This window comes from Lichenostomus cassidix, chromosome 23 (genome assembly GCF_008360975.1).
Source record: "Lichenostomus cassidix isolate B80296 chromosome 23, HeHo_3.0, whole genome shotgun sequence".
NCBI classification, from domain to species: Eukaryota; Metazoa; Chordata; class Aves; order Passeriformes; family Meliphagidae; genus Lichenostomus; species Lichenostomus cassidix.
In genome coordinates this window covers 2,194,486-2,217,120 of record NC_139503.1, presented here as the reverse complement: position 1 = coordinate 2,217,120, position 22,635 = coordinate 2,194,486, and the positions used below count along the sequence as shown (strand labels likewise).

General features: G+C 56.3%; 1 protein-coding gene across 1 annotated transcript; it reads right to left on the bottom strand.

Annotated features, from left to right (window-relative positions):
• Positions 1-4,295: 4,295 nt before the first annotated feature.
• Positions 4,296-20,261, bottom strand: COL9A2 (collagen type IX alpha 2 chain). Its single transcript, XM_085081163.1, has 32 exons — positions 20,077-20,261; positions 17,972-18,046; positions 17,170-17,205; positions 17,034-17,096; positions 16,487-16,540; positions 16,122-16,157; positions 15,989-16,012; positions 15,801-15,854; positions 15,575-15,628; positions 15,367-15,414; positions 15,195-15,251; positions 14,595-14,648; positions 14,200-14,253; positions 13,509-13,562; positions 13,189-13,242; positions 13,061-13,114; positions 12,895-12,948; positions 12,713-12,766; positions 11,302-11,355; positions 11,150-11,194; positions 10,998-11,051; positions 10,662-10,715; positions 10,529-10,582; positions 9,439-9,510; positions 9,326-9,361; positions 9,068-9,112; positions 8,893-8,925; positions 8,317-8,463; positions 7,361-7,415; positions 7,056-7,244; positions 6,858-6,935; positions 4,296-5,704 (listed from the first exon to the last, which is right to left on the bottom strand). Exons 1-32 carry the CDS (start codon positions 20,164-20,166, stop codon positions 5,499-5,501), a joined length of 2,091 nt encoding a protein of 696 aa, XP_084937289.1. The 5' UTR covers positions 20,167-20,261; the 3' UTR covers positions 4,296-5,498.
• Positions 20,262-22,635: the final 2,374 nt, after the last annotated feature.

Below are 22,635 nucleotides of genomic sequence, written 5' to 3'. Positions count from 1 at the left end.
CCAAAAATCATTCCTCATGGGAATTCCATGAAGGATTCCCAAGCACAACTCACAGCTGCCACATCCCTGGAAATATCCAAAGTCAGGCTGGAGCAACCTTGGGATAGCAGGAGATGTCCCTGTCCTTTAAGGTCCCTTCGACCCCAAATCACTCTGGAATTCTCTGATCCCAGCAATGCTGCTCCTAAGGAATTTTTTTGGAGCTGCCAAGCTCCTTTGGAAAACCCCCTGGAAAACAGATGGGAGCAAAACGGTGCTGGCAGCAGGGAGAGGTTTAAGGATATCACATCCCAAATTTTGGCAGCCCGGAGAGGTGACTGGAGCAGGGATAGCTGCCAGGATTTGAGGGCAAGGCAGGGAAAAGGACAGCAGGAATCATGGGAATTGGGTTTTTTTGGGAATTCCTCAGTGGTGCCGGATCCTCCTCAGTGCCAAGGTCTGGGAGTTAATTAACACCACCACCAAACCTTCATTAAGAGGCCAAATTAATATTATTTCACTTAGAGACAGGAGGCAGCTGTTCCCTGCTTCCCATCCAGGGATCATTGTGCCAGGAATTCTCCTGCAGGGATACCTGGGAAGGGGATTTGGGTCTGGGTTTAGGTTCAGTTCCAGGTTCTGATCCAGGTCCAGATGCATCCCAAATCCATCCCAGTGGAATTCCAGATATCCCAACACCACCTCCCCGCCTGCAGGGATGAACAAATTTAGGGATTTTAGAGCCACAAAAACTTGGCACCCTTTGCTGTCTCCTTCAGGAGGAGGAGTTAAAACCGGGATTAAGGGGGAGTTTAAACCGGGATGAAGGAGTTTAAAACCGGGACAAAGGATGAGTTTAAAACCAGGATAAAGGAGGAATTAAAACTGGCAAAAAGGCGGAGTTAAAAGCAGGACTAAGGAAGAGTTTAAACCGAGATGATGGGGGAGTTTAAAACCGGGACAAAGGATGAATTTAAGCCGGCATGAAGGATGAGTTTCAACAGGGAGGAAGGAGGAGTTTAAACCCAGGACAAGCAGCCTCTACAAGTTCCAAGCCACCGATCCTGCCCCAGTTTATATTTTGCCTGGAAAAGGAGCTCAGGTTCCATTCCTTGCAGCATTCCCAAGCCCCAGCTCCCCTCTGGAGCCTCATTCCAGCTCCTTTCCCACCAGCGCGGGTTAATTAAACTCAGGTGGCATCAGCCAAAGGGTTTAATCCCGGCCTAATGGCATATTCCTGGCAATAACTGGGAGCTGAGGGTGTTTGCAGGCTGTCATCAGAACAATTCCAGGCCCGGGAAGGGCAGGAATGATCCCCTCGTGTCCTCCCTCCGGAGCTGAGCCTGGATCGGTTGGATTTTGGGAAAAGGTTCTTCCCCCAGAGGGCACTGTTCAGATTCCCCAGGGAATGGTGACATTCCTGAGGCTGCCAGAGCTCCAGGAATGTTTGGACAACACCGGGTGGGATTTTGGGTTTGGACCGGATGATTTCTTCCCCAAATCCCCCTTTCCCTCCAGTTTCCCATCCCTGTTTCCCGCCTGGCTGCCACCCCCGTGTGTGTCCCCCTTGTCCCCTGTCCCCTCCCCGGCAATGCCAAGCCGATCCCGCTCTCCCCTACCTTTAATTTGGTCTCTAACGATTTCCCAGCCTCATTCCCGCAGCCAATTCCGTGGGAATGGATGGGCTGTTAGCGGAGTTAATTCCCTGTGACTCCCAATTCCCGAGCTCGGCAGGAATCTCGGCGCTATTTTGGGCAGAGCGTCCAAAATTTGTCCTGTTTTTCCTTTGACCTTTTCCTGATTCCTTTCAGGATCGGCTTCCTGAGTTTTTGGGCATCCTGGCTGTGGGGCTGGTGGGGCTGGGAGTGCCATTCCCGGTATTTTGATGGAATTTGGGATTCGTTTTTATTCCAGCTCCTCCAACATTCCGGCTTTAAAAACAAATCCCTCCTTTTTTTGGAGGCAAAAAACCCCAAAAAACCAAAAAAACCCACCATCAAACAATAATCCAAGAATAAAAATCAGGACTTTTATGGCACCTCCAATAACGAGCTGCGTCCTCAGCTTCTCGTTTTCATATTCGAGCGCTCTGTTTAATATTCTAATTAGCGGTTAATCAGCTATCGAGAGAGAACAAACGGTGATTAGCTCATCTTCACCTCCTCCAGGTGATTTGGGCTCATCAATGCCTCAGCTCCAGGAAAATTTCCCGCTATCCCTGAATTATTCATGGCCACGGGAATGTCACCGGGGTGGGACGGCAGGGATGATGCCGGTGGGTGTCTTTGAGATGGTTTGGTGCAGATTTTGGGAAGAAATTCCTCCCTGGGAGGGGCTGGGGTGGAATTCCCAGAGAATCTGTGGCTGCCCCATCCCTGGAAGTGTCCAAGGCCAGGTTGGAGTAACTTGGGATAGTGGAATTAACCTGGGATTAAATCCCATTTAATTTAATTATTCCAGGCTATAATTTCTTCCGAATCTCCCCTTTTCCACAGCTTCGAAAGGAGCTGGGAAGCAAAGCAAAGCTCCTGGAGGAGCAATCGCTGCAATCCCAAACGGATCTGCCTCGATTCCCTTTCCCTTCTCCCCTTTTTCCTTTCCCATCCCATGGAAGGCAGGGAGCACTCTGGACTCCTCCCCTCCGAATTCCCGGAGATTTTCTGGCTTCGGCAGCAGGTCCTTCAAGCCCTTGGAATAATTTTACCAGATTCCACCTATTTTTTGCTCGGGAAAGGAGCCGAGGTTCGGATGTCTGGGAGCAGGGATCAGCTGAGGTGACAAGGACTGGGCTGACTCCCAGGAGAATCCGGGAGGAACGAGCAGGTGGGAGAGAGCAGAGCAGCAGCTCCAGACAGCTGCTTCCCGGCATTTTAATTAATTCCTGATCTTTTTATTCTTCCCAGACGCCGCCTTGGCCGGGCTCTGCATTCCCAGCTCCCGTGCTGGCGTCTCCCGGGATGTGTCGGATGGATCGGGAAGGTCAAAGCTGCCAAGGCAGAGCTCTCTCACCTCAGAGGTTTTTTGGGAAGCTGTACTGGCTCCGGAGGCAGCTGGAGCTGATCTTTGGATGTGCTGGAGCTCATCCGTCCCGTTATCCCATCCCATTATCCCATCCTATTATCCCATCCCATTATCCCATCCTATTATCCCAATATCCCATCCCAATATCTCATACTATCCCATCCCATTATCCTTTCCCATCCCATTATCCCATCCCATTATCCCATCCCATTATCCCATCCCATTATCCCATCCCATTATCCCATCCCATTATCCCAATATCTCATCCCAATATCCCATCCCATTATCCTTTCCCATCTCATTATCCCATCCCATTATCCCAATATCCCATCCCAATATCCCATCCCATCCCACTATCCCATCCCATTATCCTTTCCCATCCCATTACCCCATCCCAGGATGTGGATGTTGGGAACAGGACTGAGGAGCCTCCCAGGTTTCCCGAATCCTCCTGGAAAAACCCAGGATGCTCCACAGGCACAGCAGAGCTTTTCCAGGGTTTGCCCTGGGAATTGGCTTTTTCCTGCTTCAGGAACAGAGCTCGGCCTTAAATCCCACCTGGAAATGGATTTTCCCCATTCCAGGACCAGAATTCAGCTCTCAGTCCCTCCTGGAAATGGATTTTCCCCATTCCAGGACCAGAATTCAGCTCTCAGTCCCACCTGGAAATGGATTTTCCCTGTTCCAGGACACCAACTCTGCCCTCACTCCCACCTGGAAGTGTTTTTTCCCTGTTCCAGGACCAGAACTCATCTCTCAGCCCCTCCTTGTCCCCAGTTCCCTTTTCCCAGCCCTGATTCCCTTTTCCCATCCCCTTCCCTGTCCATCCCAAAAGCGGGAATTTGCCATAGGAAGGTGATTCCCCCTTCTTTTCCCCCACAGAGAAGTTGGGAGCTCAGCCCAGTCCCGGGGGATCCCACAGCCTCTTCCAGGGGGAAAAACCGAGTTTTTCGGGAATATCCCAGGCGGGAAGAGCGAATTCCACGGGCTGGCAGCTCCATCTGGTGGGGAAATCGGCAGGGAAGAGCTGGAGCACAGGGTGGATATCCCGGCGGACTTGAAGGGATTTTTGGTGAATTTTTGCCTCAGGGGTGGGAAATTCCCTCTGATTTTGAGGGGATAAAGGAACAGCTTTTCCTGAAGGAATTCCGGAGAGGCTGGAATTGTCCCGAAGGATGGGAACAACACCCAAAAAGGGGCTTACAGGAGGAAAATAAAGAATCTTCAACCCTCAAAAATCTCCACCCCACCACGGCCTTGCTTTGATCCAAAGAAATCATACTTCATTCCAGGTATTAAGAATCCAGCTCGGTTTTATTGTACATTTTTTTCCCCAAAAGTTGGTGTTTTCCTCTGCATAATTATAAAATATTTCTATTTTTATTCCTATTTTACAGAGTTTTGCAGCTCTGGGAGCGAACAAGGCTGGATATGGGAAGTTTCTTAAATAATCAGATTTTAGGGGGGGCTTTAAAAATTCCGATTTAAAAAAGAAAGGATGAAAAAGGGGAAGGATAAAAGGGGAATTTCAACGAGCTGCTTTGAACAGGACATCACAGGGTTTATAAAATTTATTCCCGTTTATTTTTTGGGGCACAAGGAGCAAGTTTGGAACCCCAGGGATGGAAACAGGACTTGAGGGCACCCTTTATTCCCAAATAATTCCCGTGCCAGTGGGAATTCAGCTCCCAGGGTTGTGTTCTGTCCTCATCCTGACATTCCTGGGCACCGGGAAGGTGGGGAATTTTGGAATTGTGGGGTTTGTGGGATGAGCCTGGGCATGTTTTGTGGGATAAACCTGTGAAGGTTTTGTGGGATGAGCTTGGGCAGGTTTTGTGGGTTGAATCTGGGAGTTTTGTGGGATGAACTTGGGCAGAGTTTGTGGGAGGAACCTGTTCAGATTTTGTGGGATTAGCCTGTGAAGGTTTTGTGGGATGAGCTTGTGTAGGTTTCATGGGATGAACCTGAACAGGTTTTGTGGGATGAACTTTTGAAGGTTTTGTGGGATGAATCTGGGAAAGTTTTGTGGGGTGAACTTGTGCAGGTTTTGTGGGAGGATCCTGTTCAGATTTTGTGGGATGAATCTGGGAAGGTTTTGTGGGATTAGCCTGTGAAAGTTTTGTGGGATGAACCTGTGAAGGTTTTGTGGGATGAGCTTGTGTAGATTTTAAGGGATGAACCTGGACAGGTCTGTGGGATGAACCCAGGCAGTTTTTGTGGGACGAACCTGAGCAGATTTACAGGACGAATCTGGGCAGGTTTTGTAGGACGAGCATGAGCAGATTTCTAGGATGAACCAGTGAAGGTTTTATGGGATGAACCCAGGCAGTTTTTGTAGGATGAACCCAGGCAGTTTGTGTAGGATGAACCCCAGCAGGTTTGTGGACGAACCCAAACAGCTCTGTGGGACAAACTCCCCGCCCAAACCCCCAATCCCAAAACCCCACCACATTGCAGTGTCTCTGTCCCTTCGGGAGCACATTTCCCTCAGGAATCCCTCAGTACATCGGTCCCTTCACACTCCCCGGCTCCGTGAGGCGAGCGGCCGCGTAGGCCGAGGCGGCCAGGCAGGCGGCGGGCTCACAGAAGCCGGGCAGCCCTGAGGGGCCCGGGGAGCCCGGCCTGCCCGCCTCGCCCGGGGAGCCCGGCATGCCCCGCTCGCCCGGCTTGCCGTCCTGAGCATGCCCGGGGATGCCCGGCAGACCTGGAGGGGATGGGAGAGGGAAATGGGGTGTTTGGGACTGGGGAAATGGGGACTGGGAGGGTGCGGAGGTGTGGGGAGGGAGACGTTCCAGAGGGCGGGAAAGGGGTGAGGAAGGATGGTCCTGGTGGGATCGACACAGGGAGGTTTTGTGGGAAGATTTGGGAAGATTTACAGGGTGAAGTTGGGCGGGTTTGTAGGATGAATTTGGCAAGATTTACAGGCTGAAGCTGGGCAGAGTTTAGTGGGATGAACACGGGAAGGTTTTGTGGGAAGAGCCTCTGAAGGTTTTGTGGGATGAACCCAGGCAGATTTTGTGGGAAGAACCTGAGCAGAGTTTTGTGGGACAAACATGAGCAGATTTATATGATGAACTAGTGCAAGTTTTGTGGGAGGATCCTGTGTAGGTTTTATGGGATGAACTTGGGCAGGTTTTGTGGGATGGACCTGGGCAGAGTTTTGTGGGATGAACATGAGCAGGTTTATAGGGTGAAACTGTGAAGGTTTTGTGGGATGAATTTGGGAAGATTTACAGGCTGAACCTGGGTAGAATTTTGTGGGAAGAACCTGTGAAGGTTTTGTGGGAAGAACCTGTGAAGGTTTTGTGGGAAGAACCTGTGAAGGTTTTGTGGGATGAACATGAGCAGATTTACAGGATGAAACTGAAGGTTTTGTGGAATGAACCAGTGCAGGTTTTGTGGGAGGATCCTGTGTAGGTTTTATGGGATGAACACAGGCAGGTTTTGTGGGATGAGCCTGAGCAGATTTACAGGATGAACCCGGGCAGGTTTGTGGGATGGATCGAGGCAGGTTTGTGGGATGGATCGAGGCAGGTTTGTGGGATGGATCCCGGCAGGTTTGTGGGATGGATCCCGGCAGGTTTGTGGGATGGATCCCGGCAGGTTTGTGGGATGGATCCCGGCAGGTTTGTGGGATGGATCCAGGCAGGTTTGTGGGATGAACCCAGCAGGTTTATGGGATGGATTGCGGCAGGTTTGTGGGATGGATCCAGGCAGGTTTATGGGATGAACCCAGCAGGTTTGTGGGATGGATCCCGGCAGGTTTGTGGGATGGATCCCAAGCTCCCCAGCCACCCCACACTCCCCACCCCAAGGTGCCCAGGGTTTCCATCCACGCTGGGCACATGGGGTCTCACCTGGGATCCCCGGAGGACCTGGCATCCCCGGGTGGCCCCGGCCAGCTTCTCCCCGCTCACCCTTCTCTCCTCTCTTCCCTGTGGGAAGCAACAAGGAGGGAAGGAATCCATGGAACATGGGATGGGATTGGAGAGGGCTGGGGACACGAGTGGCAGTGCCACCCCCGAGGAGGTTGGCACGGTGCCACCATCACCCACCTTTGGGGCCGATGTTCCCGATCTGCCCGGCAGCTCCCAGGATTCCGGGGACACCTCGCGGTCCCATGGGGCCGTGGGGACCCTGCTCACCGGGTGGCCCTGGGGGTCCGGGGGGGCCGGGGGGTCCCACAGCCCCAACCCCACCCAGGGCAGCTCTCTTGGCACTCACGGCCACCTCTGCCAGCTGCTCTGTGGGGCAGAGCGGGGCCAGGATGAGTGGGATGGGATCCATAGGATCCATGGGATGGGATCTGTGGGATCTATGGGATCTGTGGGATGCAGTGCCTGCCCCACTCAGCCCTCACCTTGCAGCATCTTCAGCACCACATCCACGATGTGCTGGTCCCCGGCGTCCCGGCCCTGCCACGAAGGGAATTTCGCTCCTTCTGCCCCACCCCAGAGCCTTCCCAGCCCAAATCCCAAACCAGAGCACCTCCCTGCATCCCATGGAGCCTTCCCACCCTTCTCTTTCCCATTACCCCAGTGCAAGTGCCCCAAGGAGCAAGTTTGGAACCCCAAGAATGGAAGTAGAACTCGAGGCCACCTTCAACAAAATAAATCCCAAACCATGCTGGTGGGAATTCACCTCCCAGCTCTCTCCATGCATCCTGCTCACAGCATTTGAGTCTAAAATGAGGTTTTTAGGGAAAAATCCTGACCCTGCCTATCCCTGCTGCTGGCTGGTTTATATAGGGCCGGTTTATGGGTGCCATACACAGCGGGAAAGACGGAATTCCTGAAGGAAGGTAATCCCAGCCCAGGGAGCACTCCCAGTTCCTGAATGGAACAGCAGCTCCTTCCCAGGGGAATGGGATAGGAAGGAGAGGCAATTCCTGCAGAGCTGGAGGGGTGAGCAGGTCTGTGGGATCGGGATACTCAGGGATACGGGATCAGGACTGGAATACTCAGGGCTGTGGGATTGGGATCAGGATCGGGATACTCAGGGATTGGGATCAGGATTGGGATCCTCAGGGATATGGGACCGGGATCAGGATCGGGATACTCAGGGCTGTGGGATCGGGACTGGAATACTCAGGGCTGTGGGATTGGGATCAGGATCGGGATACTCAGGGATATGGGATCAGGATTGGGATCCTCAGGGCTGTGGGATCAGGATACTCAGGGATGTGGGATAGGGATACTCAGGGATCGGGATCAGGATTGGGATACTCAGGGCTGTGGGATCGGGACACTCAGGGATATGGGATCAGAACTGCAATACTCAGGGCTGTGGGATGGGGATCAGGATCGGGATACTCACGGCTGTGCCCCGAGGCCCTGGCATTCCCGGCACCCCGCGCTCCCCCACCAGTCCCCGCGGGCCGGGCGGGCCGGGATAGCCCCGAACTCCCGGAGCTCCTGCATCCCCCGAGGGGCCGGGAAAGCCGAGATCTCCCTGGATGCCTTGCTGGAGAAGGGATGGAGAGGGGCATGAAATCCCCCGAGACCCCAAAAACTCCCAGGAGCAACACCACAGGCAGGGCTGGACCCCAAATGGGGCTGGGGATGGATCCCAAATGGGGGCTGAACCCCAAATTGAGCCTGAGCCTGAATCCAGGGCTGAGCATGACCCCCAGATCCCATTTCCAGGGAAAATATTCCCTCAGCACCCACCAATTCCGGGATCACCGTCATCTCAGCTAGGAGGATCCACTCCAGCTGAGGATCCCATAAATCCTCTGAAGCTGTGGATTGTGGATTTGCGATCCCACAAATTCTACTGAGTTGTGGGTTGTGGATCTGTGATCCCATAAATACTCCCAAGATGTGGGTTGTGGATTTGTGATCCCATAAATCCTCCCAAGCTGTGGGGATCCCAAATTCCCCCATCACTCACCTGTCCCTTGGGTCCTGGCTCTCCCGATTCCCCCTGGGGACAGAGCACATGGGAAAGGCAATGAGGATATTTAGGGATTTAGGGATGCAGCTGGGGAAACCACATGGACCTGCTGGAAACCCCAGCACAGGCAGGGATCCACCAGCATTCCCAGGAATCTTCTGGAATCACCCACCTTCTCTCCCTTGAGCCCTGCCAGCCCGTGGACACCAGGATCCCCCTAAAGGAAAGGCAAGGAGAGATGGGAATCTTCCCAAAATCCCTCCCACCCTCTGCAGCTCCGAAAAATTTGGGATTTCTCAGTTTCTGAGAGAGAATTTCTCCAGGAATTCTCCCCTCTGGGATGTGGAGGGAATTCATGGAGAAGGTGCCTGGAGCCAGAGGTGCCAAACCCAGCTCTGTCAAACCCTGCCACAGCCAGGGATGGACTCACAACACTGCCTTTGGGGCCAGTTTTCCCTGGGTATCCCTGGAAAAAGGAAAAAGTGGGATCAGCCCAGCTCGGAGCAGTGTCCCCCAGCTGGAGCCCAGGGCAGGAGGTGTCACCTTGTCTCCTTTGACTCCCGGCAAGCCTTGGGGTCCCGGGATGCCTGGTGGGCCCTGCTCGCCCTTTGGGCCCTGGAAATCCGAGGAATTTGGGAAAATTAGTGAGGAGAGACATTGGGAAGAGCTTTTCCCATGAGGGAATTCTCCCCAGGGTGCACAGGGAGTCCCCCATCCTCCAGCTGGTCCCAAAATCCCAACCTTCCCAAAATCCCAGCTCTGAAGGGGGAAGAGGACACAAAACCCTAAAGGAGCCATGCCAAGAGTGGGGGATCTTCCAGGGATGGATTCCTGTACCCGGGAAAGGTGAGGAAATAATTTCTGGCTATTTTTCCCCCGCAGGGAAGGTCTGGAGAGGGGCTGGGCAGCCTCTCCTGGGATGGGAGGAAATTCCTGTCCCAGCATGGTGTCACTAATCCCTGAGTTATTCCCTAATCCCTCAGTGGCAGCGGGATAGGCGTGGGATTGACCCTGGCTGGGAACAAAGGGACAGGTCTGGCTGTGTCCCACTGATCCGGGATCAGCATCTCCCATGTCCCAGCCTGGATCTGGGGACAATTCCCAGGCTTTGGGGACAACTTAGGGCATTCCAAATGTCCCAGCCTGGATTTGGGGACAATTCCCAGGCTTTGGGGACAATTTAGGGCATTCCAAATGTCCCAGCCTGGATTTGGGGACAATTCCCAGGCTTTGGGGACAACTTAGGGCATTCCAAATGTCCCAGTCTGGATTTGGGGACTATTCAGAGCACTCCAAATGTCCCAGGCCAGCTCTTGGGACAACTCAGAGCATTCCCCATGGCCCAGCCTGGCTTTAGGGACAACTCCCTGGCTTTGGGGACAACTCAGAGCATTCCAAACGTCTCAGCTCAAATTTGGGGACAACTCAGAGCATCCCCCATGTCCCATCCCCACTTAGGGACAACTCAGAGCATCCCCCGTGTTGCTTTAGGGACAATTCAGAGCATTTCCCATGTCCCAGCCCCGCTCTGGGGACAGCTCAGAGCATCCCGAGCACGGCCCATGTCCCAGCCCCACTTTAGGGACAGTTCCCCGCCTTTGGGGACAATTCCCCGGCTTTGGGGACAACTCACCGCTCTGCCCTGCTCGCCAGGGGGTCCCACGAGGCCACGCTCACCGCGGTCACCCTGGGGACAGGCGGGAAAGGAGCAGGGTCAGTGCCACCCCGCCTGGCACTGCCACACCCCCGCGGTGTCCCCAGCTCACCTTCATCCCGGGGACACCCTGCGGGCCCTGCTCGCCCCGCGGTCCGGGCTCGCCCTAAAAACGGGAAAGGAAATCCCGGAGCAATGGGATTCGCAGGCATCGCGTGCTCCCTGTCCTCCCCCGAGGGACGTGTGGCCCTGTCCTTGTCACCTCGGCAAGGATTTGGGCCGGAGCAGCGATCCTGGGGGGTTCCCGTGAGGAGCAGAGTGGGAATAAAGTGCCAAATTCCACTTTTTTTTTGCAGGAAACGGGGGAAAAAGAATAGAGAGAGAACAAGCCCGAGGCTGTCCCGGGAGGGACAACGAGGGGACAGCGAGTGGACATCGCGGTACTCACGAGCTGCCCTGGGGCACCGGTGACACCGGGGTGGCCCCGAGGTCCGGCTTCACCCTGGGGACCGACAGAGTGGTGGGTCAGGGACACGGGGACAGGGAGGGGACAGGGAGGGGACAGGGAGGGGACAGGAGCCGCTCAGAGGCGACACCCACCTTGTCACCTGGACCACCTTTGCTTCCCGGCTGGCCCGGCAGTCCCTAGGGAAACAAAGTCGGTATCGAGCTGGGCACAGCCCAGTGTCCCCTGGCACCCCTGGCACGGGGTGGCGCGCCTCGGGTGACAGCCTGGGCAGTTCTGCACTCACGGCTTGTCCCCGGTGTCCTGGCGTTCCCGGGCGTCCGGCCTGTCCTGTGCCACCCTGCGGGGAAGAGAGGGAATGTCACCGGGAATGTCACCAGGAATGTCACCGGGAATGTCACCGGGAATGGGGTGTCCACAGGTTGGCAAGGGGGCGACACTGCCCTTGACCCTATGGGGACAGCCAGCCCTGCCATGCCCAGGGGATGTTATTCCAGTTGCCATTCCTGTTATTCCATTCACCATTCCCATTTTTCCAGTTGCCATTCCCATTATTCCAGTTACCATTCCCATTATTCCAGTCACCATTCCCATTTTTCCAGTTGCCATTCCCATTATTCCAGTTACCATTCCCATTATTCCCATATTCCATTTGCCATTCCCATTATTCCAGTTGCCACTCCCGTTATTCTATTTGCCATTCCCATTATTCCAGTTGCCATTCCTGTTATCCCAGTTGCCATTCCCATCATTCCATTCGCCATTCCCACTATTCCAGTTGCCATTCCTGCTATTCCAGTCGCCATTCCCATCATTTCAGTTGCCATTCCCGTCATTCCATTCACCATTCCCGTCATTCCAGTCACCATTCCCGCTATTCCAGTCACCATTCCTGCTATTCCATTCGCCATTCCCGCTATTCCAATTGTCATTCCTGCTATTCCATTTGCCATTCCTGTTATCCAGGTCACCATTCCCGCTGTTCTATTCACCATTCCTGCTGTTCCAGTCACCATTCCCATTTTTCCAGTCACCATTCCTGCTATTCCATTCGCCATTCCCATTATTCCATTCACCATTCCCATTATTCCATTCACCATTCCCGCTATTCCATTCGCCATTCCTGTTATCCCATTCGCCATTCCCATTATTCCATTCACCATTCCCATCATTCCATTCACCATTCCCATTATTCCATTCACCATTCCCGCTGTTCCAATTGTCATTCCTGCTATTCCATTCGCCATTCCTGTTATCCAGGTCACCATTCCTGCTATTCCTGTCACCATTCCCGCTATTCCAGTCACCATTCCCGCTGTTCCATTCACCATTCCTGCTATTCCAGTCACCATTCCTGCTATTCCATTCGCCATTCCCGCTATTCCTGTCACCATTCCCGCTATTCCTGTCACCATTCCCGCTGTTCCAGTCACCATTCCCATTTTTCCTGTCACCATTCCCGCTATTCCTGTCACCATTCCCATCATTCCAGTCACCATTCCCGCTATTCCTGTCACCATTCCCATCATTCCAGTCGCCATTCCCGCTATTCCTGTCACCATTCCCATCATTCCAGTCACCATTCCCGCTATTCCAGTCGCCATTCCCGCTATTCCAGTCGCCATTCCCGCCATTCCCAGCCCCAGCAGCAGCATTCCTGGCCCACATTCCCCGTGCAGCACCCCCAGCTCGCTCACCTTCACTCCCGGGATCCCTGGGGTGCCATCCTTGCCATCGATGCCAGGGAGACCCTGAAAGAGGGACAAGGAGCCACCTCATTGTGGGGACAAAAAAAAGGTGGGAAGGGCAAGAGACACTCTAGCCTGGAGGGTGACAGAGGGTGGGACAGGCAGGACAAGGGGGCTCATTCCATACTCACGTTCTCCCCCTTGGGGCCAATGTCACCCTGGGGTCCCCTGATGCCACGGCCACCCTAGAGCAGGAGGGGACAAGTGTCATGTCCTGGGAGGGGGAAATGCCCCTTTCCATGCAGGAACGGTGCCGGGCTGGGGACAAGGGGACGCTGGCACTGCGGGGTCACCTACCAGCTCTCCCTTCTCCCCAGGGTCCCCAGGTGGTCCCTTGGGGCCTTCCCTGCCCTGGAAGGGAGGAAAACACGGATTGAGCAGGGACAATAGGATCCCACAGCACCCCGGGGTGAGGGGACACCCACCGGCCGGCCGGCCGCTCCGATGCTGCCAACCATGCCCTTGTAGCCAGCTGGACCCTGGAAAGAGAGCAGGGAGGGGTGAGTTCCTCCATCCCAGTCTGTCCATGGTGAATTGCTCCATCCCAATCCATCCATGGTGAATTGCTCCATCCCAATCCATCCATGGTGAATTCCTCCATCCCAATCCATCCATGGTGAATTCCTCCATCCCAATCTGTCCATGGTGAATTGCTCCATCCCAATCCATCCAGCTCCTTGAGGAGCTCCTGGGAAGCATCTCCATGGGGTTTGGAGCCCTGATCGCAAATCCCAGCGGCGCTCACCGTCTCTCCCTTGGGTCCTGCCATCCCGGGATAACCCCTCAGGCCCTGAGGTCCCTGCAGGGAGGAAACCACAGCCAGTTCAGCAGGAAAAACATCTAGGGAAGGGAATCACAGCCAGTTCAGGTGGAAAAACCCAAAACCCCTCAGGGAAGGAAATCACAGCTAGAGAAACCCCCAGGAGCAGCCCAGGGGGAAGCAGCAATTATGGCAAAAACGACACTGGGAATCCACCAGCTTCGCCAAACACGAGGAATTCAAGTCCTCGCTAATTCCAGAGCCCCCACCAGGTGCTTTTCCAGCTGTCGATTCCATCATTCCAGCAGGCCTGGAGTGGAGCCACTTCCCTGGGCCAGAGCCCTTGGCTTCAAAGCAGTTCTGCCCTTTCCCGGGATGGAGGGTTCAGCCCACTAATTGCTTTTCATCTTCAAAGCGCTCTGAGGATTCCAGCGGCTTTAATTCCCTCAGCCCCGGGGCAAGGGGGACTCAGGGGACAGCAGGGATTTATCCAGAATTATCCCTGCTAACAACCCAGGTGCCCGTGGAGTTTTCCATGGTGGCATCCGTGGATGGGATGAAGGCTTTGCTGGGAGTGGGGACACAGCGGTGTCACCTCCCTGGGGTGTGGGACAAGGACAATCCTAAAGTTTTGGGGCTTTTAGGGGACAGAGGGAGAGAGGGATGAAGGTGTTACCGGGGGGCCTGGCACTCCTTGTTCTCCAGAGGCACCGACGTCCCCCTTGGGGCCCTGGGGATGGAGAGAACAGGGAATGTTGGAGGGAGAGCGGGGACAAAGCACCCTGGGGACACAACAGGGGATGGGGACAGGTGGCCACCTTGGGAAGAGTCCCCTTTCATCCCCACCTGCCAGCCCCATGTTTCCTTCCCTTCCCTTCCCTTCCCTTCCCTTCCCTTCCCTTCCCTTCCCTTCCCTTCCCTTCCCTTCCCTTCCCTTCCCTTCCCTTCCCCTCCCTTCCCTTCCCTTCCCCAAAATCCCCTCCCCAAAACCCATTCCCCTGGTCCTTTTCCAGCCCTGGATCCTGCTGGAATCCTGCTGGAATCCTGCTGGAATCCTGCTGGAAAACTCACCGGCCCTCCCTGCTTTCCAGGCTCTCCGAGGGCTCCGGGGCGACCTCTGTGTCCCTGAGGGTGGAGAGGGAAACTGAGGAAAAGCAAATCCCTGGCAAAGCAAATCCCTTGTGGCACCATCCTGGTGGACATGTCCTCCAGAGCCACCCTGGGGTGCCCACTGGGGACATTGTGGGGTGTCAGAATCCCACAGGTGACACTGGGGTGGCTCAGAACCTCACAGGTGACATCCTGAGGTGGTGGCACCACCGGGGTTGGGGTTTTCCACAAGGTTTTCCCAGAAGGGGCTGGGAGCCTCAAGGACCTTTCCCATGTCACCTTTCCCTCCAGGACTCCCTGTCCTGCTGCTCCAGAGATCCCAGGGAAGGGTGGGAATCATTCCAGGATTTTCCATCAGGATGGGATTACAGGAGCAGGGAGCAAGGGATGGGGTGGAAAGGCAATGCCAGAGCCTGGAATTCCAGAGCCGGGAATTCCTGGAATGAGCCTGGGGAATCCTCTCCCTCCTGGAGATGCTGGGAGCTACTCCAGGTTTCCCTGCACATCCTGGAGGTGACAATCCCCCTTTGTCCCCCTCTGGAAGCTCCAGGAATTCCTTACCTTCAATCCCTGCAGTCCCTGGGGGCCCTTGGGACCTGGGGGGCAGCTGGTTGGGCACTGAGGGGAGAGAAAGGACAAGGAGGGGTTGGGAAAGGACCTGGAAAAACCTGGGAAGGAGGAAGGGGTGTGGGACACAGCTGGGATGAGGATCCAGCAGGAAATTTCCTCTCACCAGGAAATCAGCACTGCCTTCCAGGCCTTGGAGGTGTCCTGGGAGCCCCTGCAGGGAAGGAGATCCTCAGCATTCCGGGATTTACCATCAGGATGGGATCACAGGAGCAGGGAATGGGGTTGGGAAGGGAGAGCCAGAGCCTGGAATTCTGATCCAAATCCCTGGGATGAGGCTGGGGAAGCCTCTCCCTCCTGCAGGAGGTACTCACAGGTTTCCCTGGAGGGCCTGGGGGTCCCCTGGGGCCATCGGGTCCGGGGTCACCCTAGGAGAGAACAATCCCAGGAAAGGAGATTTTGGGATGGGGAGGTGGAGAGCCAGGCTGTCCCAGCAGGAATGGGGACATCCCCACCCGAAATGTCCCATATTTTGGGATCATCCTGATTCCCTGAGAGAAGCAGATCCTGGTGGAAGCTTTTCCCCTCCTGACTCCTCACCTTTGGTCCCAAAACTCCAATCTCCCCAGGAAGTCCAACCTGGCCTGGAAGCCCCTGAGGGAGAAGGGAGAGAAATCCATGGAATGAGAGAGGTTCCATCCTGACATCTCCCCTCTGGATTGAGCTCCTCCAGGACAATTCCCACCAGGATTCCCAGCCTCCCAGCCCAGCCCCAGTGTGGCACTTACAGGGGGTCCTGGCAGGGAAGGACCCTGCAACAAAAAGAAAGATCCAGTTGGTCCAAATTCCCCAAATCCACCAGAATTCCTGCCCCGGGCAGAATTCCCACCCCACCCACCCATGGGAGCAGGGAATACTCACAGGGAGCCCTGGAGGCCCTGGAAGTCCAGGCTGACCCTGCCAGGAGAGAAGGGGAGAGTCAGGAACTGGGAGAGGAGGATCTGCTCTCCCAGCTGGGAAAATTCCCATTGCCTGGATGCAGCCTTGGGGCCAAAACTCCATCACACCATCCCTGCATCCATGGATCCCTTCTGGAGTGATGGGGATGGTCAGGGAGGGGAAAGTGGGATCCTAGGAATGTGGGATCCTGGGAATGTGGGATCCTGGGAGTGTGGGAGCCTGGAAAGGTGGGATCCTAGGAATGTGGGATCCTAGGAAGGTGGGATCCTGGAAAGGTGGGATCCTAGGAATGTGGGATCCTGGGAATGTGGGATTCCCTCACTCACTTTGGTTCCAGGCCTGCCGATGGGTCCTGGCTCCCCTTTGGCTCCTGTCAGGCCCTGCAAGGGAACAAACCTAGGGGGTTATTCCCATTCCCGTTCCCATTCCCATTCCCATTCCCATCCCCATTCCCATTCCCATTCCCATCCCTCCTGCTCTCCAGCTGGGAATGTTCACTGGGCTGAGCCCACCGGGAGACATGGAATTGCTTCAGGATTATCCTGGAGGGAACAGGGAGAGCTCTGCTGGACTTCTGCTGGGATTCCAGAGGTGGGAATGGGTGACAGAAACTGCTGGAATTCCAGAGATGGGAATGGGTGGCAGAAGCTCTTCCTGAGATCTTTTGGGATCCCAAAGGTGGGAAGGGGTGACAGAAATTATTCCCAAATTCCTTTGGGATTCCAAAGGAGGGAAGGGGTGGGAAAAGCTCTTCCTGAATTCATTTGGGATCCCAAAGGCACTTCCAGCTCCATCCCAAAGGGATTTGGGCCCGTTTGGCTGTCACCCCACCAGGACTTGGGGACATCAGAGGGGACAGGGCTCAGCACTCACATCAATGCCCGGCTTCCCTGGGGGTCCATCAGGACCAGGGGCTCCAGGATCACCCTTGACTCCCTGGAAAAGAGAAGAAGTGGGATCAGCAGTCCCTCTGGAAGGAGTGGGATCAGCGGGAGGGTTGGGTACTCACCGGGGATCCAGGGGCTCCAGCGGGGCCTTTGTCACCCTGGGGAAAGGGGAGAAGGTGGGAAAGGGATCTGTCACCCCACAGAGCCCATCCTGTGGGATCGGGATCCCTGTGCCACCCCTGGGATGGAGGGAGGTGATGGATCCCACAGGCAGGGCGGGATGGTGGGAGGAGTGGGGTGGGTTGGGGTTTTGGGAGGGTTTTATTGGGTTTTTTTGAGGGTTTTATTTGGGTTTTGTTGGGGTTTTCTTGGGGTTTTTTGAGGATTGTGATGGGATTTGTGAGGATTATACAGGGATTTTGTGAGACGGGGTTGTGAGGGTTTTACTGGGGCTTGTGAGGTGGGTTGTGTTGGGGTTTTTTTGGGGGTTTTGTGAGGGCTGTGGCTCTCCTTGGTATCAATAATCCTAAAATAACCCCACATCCTGGAGAAAGAGCCCTTTCTGCTGCCTCCCTCTGCCTGAGCCCCCCTTCCACAGCCCCTGGAGGATCCAGAGCCACAATCCCTCTGCAGGAACCCCACTGGGATGTCCTGGTCCCCCCTGTCCCCCCCAAATCCCTCCCCATCCTCCACTGCCCTGCATTCCCCAAAAACCAATCCCAGCCCCAGTTCCCGAGCTGCGGCTAGGGAAGGGGATGATCTGTGGGATCTGGGTGGGATCTTCTTGCCTCCAGCACAGTTTGGGATGCTCCACCCACCCTAAATCAGGAGTGGGAACAGCACCCCCGGCCCCGTGCCACCCACAATGTCCCCTTTGTGCCGTGTCCCCTCCCTCCATCCCCGCACGGATTCCCGGGATCTCACGTCGATGCCATCGGCTCCCGGCACTCCTGGGGGACCGGGGGGTCCTCGCGGGCCAGGCTCTCCCGGCGGCCCTCGCTGCGGGAAAAAGGGATGGGATCCTCGTCAGGAACCACCCCGAGCCCTGAGGGAGCTGAGCTGGGATGGAGAACATCCCCGGGGCTCAGATCCTCGGGCAGGGCATGGATGGGGAAATCCGGGATCAGCTCCTCAGCCCCTGATTCCCACAGCGTTTCTTCCCTCTCCTGCCCCGGGGAACCGAGCGGGGTCTCTATGGGGTGGCAGAGCTTTTATCCCAACCCTGATTCCCCTTTTCCTGGTATCTAAGGTCTCCTGCCTGGATGGAGCAGGGTCTCCATGGGGTGGAAAAGATTTTATCCCATTTCTGCTCCTTTTCTCCCTGGCTCTCCCAGGGTTCCAGGATCTCCATGGGGTGATGGCAGCATTTTTTCCCATCTCTGTCCCATTTCCCTGGCATTCCAGGGGTGAACTCCTGTCCCAACAGAGTGGGATCTCTATGGGATGACATTTTTTTTTTTTTTTTGGTGGGTTTGTGGGGGTTTGGGTGGGTTTTTTTTTGTTTTTTGTGGTCCCCCATCTCTGTCCCCCTTTCCCCTGCACTCCAGGGATTAGCTCTGGTCCCAACGGAGTGGGGTCTCCATGGGATGACAACATTTTTCCCCCATCTCTGTTTTTTTTGTTTTTGGTGGTTGGGGGTTTGGGTTTTTTTTTGTTTTGTGGGTGTGTGGGGGTTTGGGTTTTTTTTCCCTCTTTCCCTGGCAATCCCAGAACTCCCATCCCGACACAGCAGGGTGTCCATGGGGTGACAGCAGCACTTCCAAAAGCCCCTCTTAGCTCTGATTTCTGGGATTTCTGATGGATTTCAGTGCCCGAAGCCCCCGGACGAGGTGAGGACCCCCAGCCCCTCGGTGTGAGCTCTGCCGGTGCCGGGCTGGCTCAGCTCCCGGGCTCTGCACAAAAGCTCCATTCAGGGAAGCTCCTGCAGCCCAACCCCGGGTTGAGGTTTGCACAGCACTCGGCAAAGAACTCTCTGTTATCTTAACGGGGAGATCGGGGGGAAGAGATTCCAGTCCTGGAGACTGAACCCCTGGTGTTCCTGGAAATGGGAACCAGGCTCTGCTCCTGCGGCTTTTCCGGCCTCCAGGCTGGTTTATTTTAAATAATAAATAGAAATATATCGGGAGGAATGCAGGAAAAAATGTAAATCTGATGTAAATCTAATGTAAATCTAATATAAATTCAGGAGAACCCCGGCTCCACCTTGGATCAATCCCTGCAGCCAGGGAAGGAGCGATTCCCCATCCCTGGGATCACCCCTGAATGGCACCTTTGTCCTGCCCGAGGAGCGAATTCCAAAGGATTCCTTGTTCCCGAAGTTCCCACATTCCCCTTTCTCCGCTCCCCTGGCCAGCCTCTGCCCCCGTGGGGATCCTTGGGGTTTTTTTTTTAGGAAGGAGCTGCCCCCCAGTTTCCAACAGGCAGCTTAGGAACCGCGTGGAAAGATTTTCCAAAATCTCTAAAAATCTGATTTTTTTTTCCCAGGTGGGATCCCAGGGGGAACACTGCCTGCCCCTCTCCAGGGCTCGCCTTCCCTTTTTCCAGATCCGTTTTCTGCTGCCCTTGGGTGAGTCTGGAGAGTCCACGGGGATCTCTCGACATTCCCCATGGACAGCCCTGGGATGGTCAGAGCCCCCCAGCCCTGCTCAGCCCCCCTCGGCCCAGACCAGCAGCAAATCCCGGGAAAACAGAAGGGAATTTTCCATGGGAAGCAGAAAATCCAGTGGCTTCTGGGGAGGGAAAAGACAGAGCCCCGCACTGCTGCTCCGCAGGGAAAATCCAACTAAATCCTGAATTTCCAAGTCCCAGTTCCCACACGGAGCGGGTCGGGGCTGTGGGTCATGACTGGGGGCTGTTCCCACCCTCCAGTGGGGCATTCCTGGGAAAAGCCAGGGAAAAGTGCTGTGGAAATAATCCCAAAGTGCTCAGCGAGGGAGCGGAGATAGGAAATGTCGCCTCTCCATCCCCTCTCCGTCCCCTCTCCATCCCCTCTCCATCCCATTCCAGCCCGGATCCAGCGCGACACTCACGAGCTGGGCCAGGCAGAGGCAGGAGGCTTGGAGCAGCAGCCAGAGCTGGGACACGGCGGTGACACGGGACACGGAGGTGGCACGGGCCATGGCGAGCGCGGCTGGCACCGAACGCCCGCGGCCCCGAGTCGCTGCGCTCAGGTGCCAGCGGGACACCGGGCGGGACGGGGGAGGAGGGGAGGAGGAGGAGGAGGAGGAAGGAGCTCATGAATATGGAGCAGCGGGATGAGGGCAGGTCCCGCCCCGCTCAGGTGAGCCCGGGGCTGGTTGGGGACAGAGGGTTTGGCACGATGGGGACAGAGGATTTGGCACCATGGGGACAGAGAGTTTGGCACCATGGGCACAGAAGGTTTGGCACGATGGGGACAGAGGATTTGGCATGATGGGGACAGGATTTGGCACCATACGGACAGAGGGTTTGGCACAATAGGGACAGAGGGTTTGGCACGATGGGGACAGGAGTTGGCATGATGGGGACAGAGGGTTTGGCACAAACGACTGCTGGAACAAGCTGGGGATGAACTCCGGAGCAGCTGCCAGAGCTGGGAGGTGACAGCCCGGCCAGGATGTCCCCGCGGTGTCCCCACTCGATGCCATCCCTGTCCCACCGGGTATCAGCGCTGGGGCTGCCGCTCCCCCACCCTGCGGTGGGGTTGGCATCGGGGACATCCCGGGGACGCTCCTGGGGGATTCCTGCCCCAAATCCTGCCCTGCGACCCCCGCGGAACGCCCCAGAGCGGCGCTGGAGGTGCCTGGGATCACGGGGCAGTTCCGTGGGGACACGGCTGTCCCACTGCCACCCCCATCCCCGTTCCCTGTTCCTCCCGCCCCCGCTGGCAGCCTCCGCCATTCCCGGGGAGCACGGGATGATTCATGCCAGCCCTTCCTCCTCCTCCTCCTCCTCCTCCTCCTCCTCCTCCTCCTCCCCGAGAGCTCCACACCGCGCCGCTGATTCACCGCATTTCGGGCGGCTCGGTGATTTGGGAGCAGCTCGGGGATGGCAGAGCAGGGCTGGGCACGGCTGGGCACGGCTGGGCACGGAGCCACCCCAGCACGGACCAGCTGGCACTGCTGATGTCCCGCTCCGCGCTGGATTCCTCTCTCCATGTCCCAGCCTGGCACGGAGAAACAATCCCACCAAAACCTGAGGGGTTGAGGCGAAAAAAGGATCCAAACTGAGAGCTTCTTGTGTTTGGGAACATTTTATTTCGGGTCTCTCCCTCCCGGAGCTGCTGGGATGCTCCTGCTCGTGCTCTGTCCCAGCACTGTCCCTTTCTGGGACACGAGTGTCACTTTGGGGAGGATTATGTAATCCCGCGTGGTTCTCAGAGTAACTCCAGCGACAGATTTTCGTCTCCTGGCGATGCCATTGCTCGTTTTATGGCAGATTTTCGGGTGCTGCAATTCTCTCCTCAGCACGGCCACGAGCCCTCTGCACCGCCAGCTCCCATTCCAGCCCAGGGACAGCACCCCGAAACCACCACCCAGCAATGCTGCACCCCTGAGCCCCCAAACATCCCCCACCCAGCACCCCTGAGCCCCCAAACCCTCACCCAGCATCCCTGAGCCCCCCAAAACCTCCCACCCAGCATCCCTGAGCCCCCAAAACCTCCCACCCAGCATCCCTGAGCCCCCAAAACCTCCCACCCAGTATCCCTGAGCCCCCAAAACCCTCACCCAGCACCCCTGAGCCCCCAAAACCTCCCAGCCAGCATCTCTGTACCCCTGAGCTCTCCACAATCCCTCATCCAGCATCTCTGAGTTCCCCAAACCCCCATCCAGCATCTCTGGACCCCCATCCACCATCCTAGTAACCCACGAGCACCCCAAAGATCCCCCACCCAGCACCCCTGAGCCCCCCAAAACCCCCACCCAGCGTCCCTGTACCCCTGAGCTCTCCACAACCCCTCATCCAGCATCTCTGAGTTCCCCAAACCTCCATCTAGCATCTCTGGACCCCCACCCAGCATCCTAGCAACCCCCGAGCCCCCCAAAGATCCCCACCCAGCACCCCTGAGCCCCCCAAGCTCCCCATCCAGCATCCTGAACCCCAAAACTCCCCAGCATCCCTGAACCCTCCACAACCCCCTTATCCAGCACCTCTGAGCCCCCAAAACCCCATCCAGCATTTCTGGACCCCCACCCAGCATCCTAGCAACCCCCGAGCACCCCAATGATCCCCCACCCCTTCTGAGCCCCCAAACCCCCACCCAGCATCCCTATCCTCCACCCAGCACCCCTCAGCCCTAGCCAAACCCCAGCCAGCACCCTCAGACCCCCAGACTCCCCATCCCTCCCTGTCCCCCGAGTCCCCCCACTGTCCCCCATTCTGTCCCCCATTCTGTCCCCCACTGTCCCCCATTGTCCCCCATTCTGTCCCCATTCTGTCCCCATTCTGTCCCCTTTGTCCCCACGCCCCCACTCTCATCACGTGACCCTCCCCATTCATACCCCAACTAGCCCCGCCCTCTCTCCCCATTGGCTCCCGCCGCCGCGCCGCAACCAATCATCACCGACCGCCGGCGGCGCGCGGGGGAGGCGTTCCCGCGCGGGGCCGGC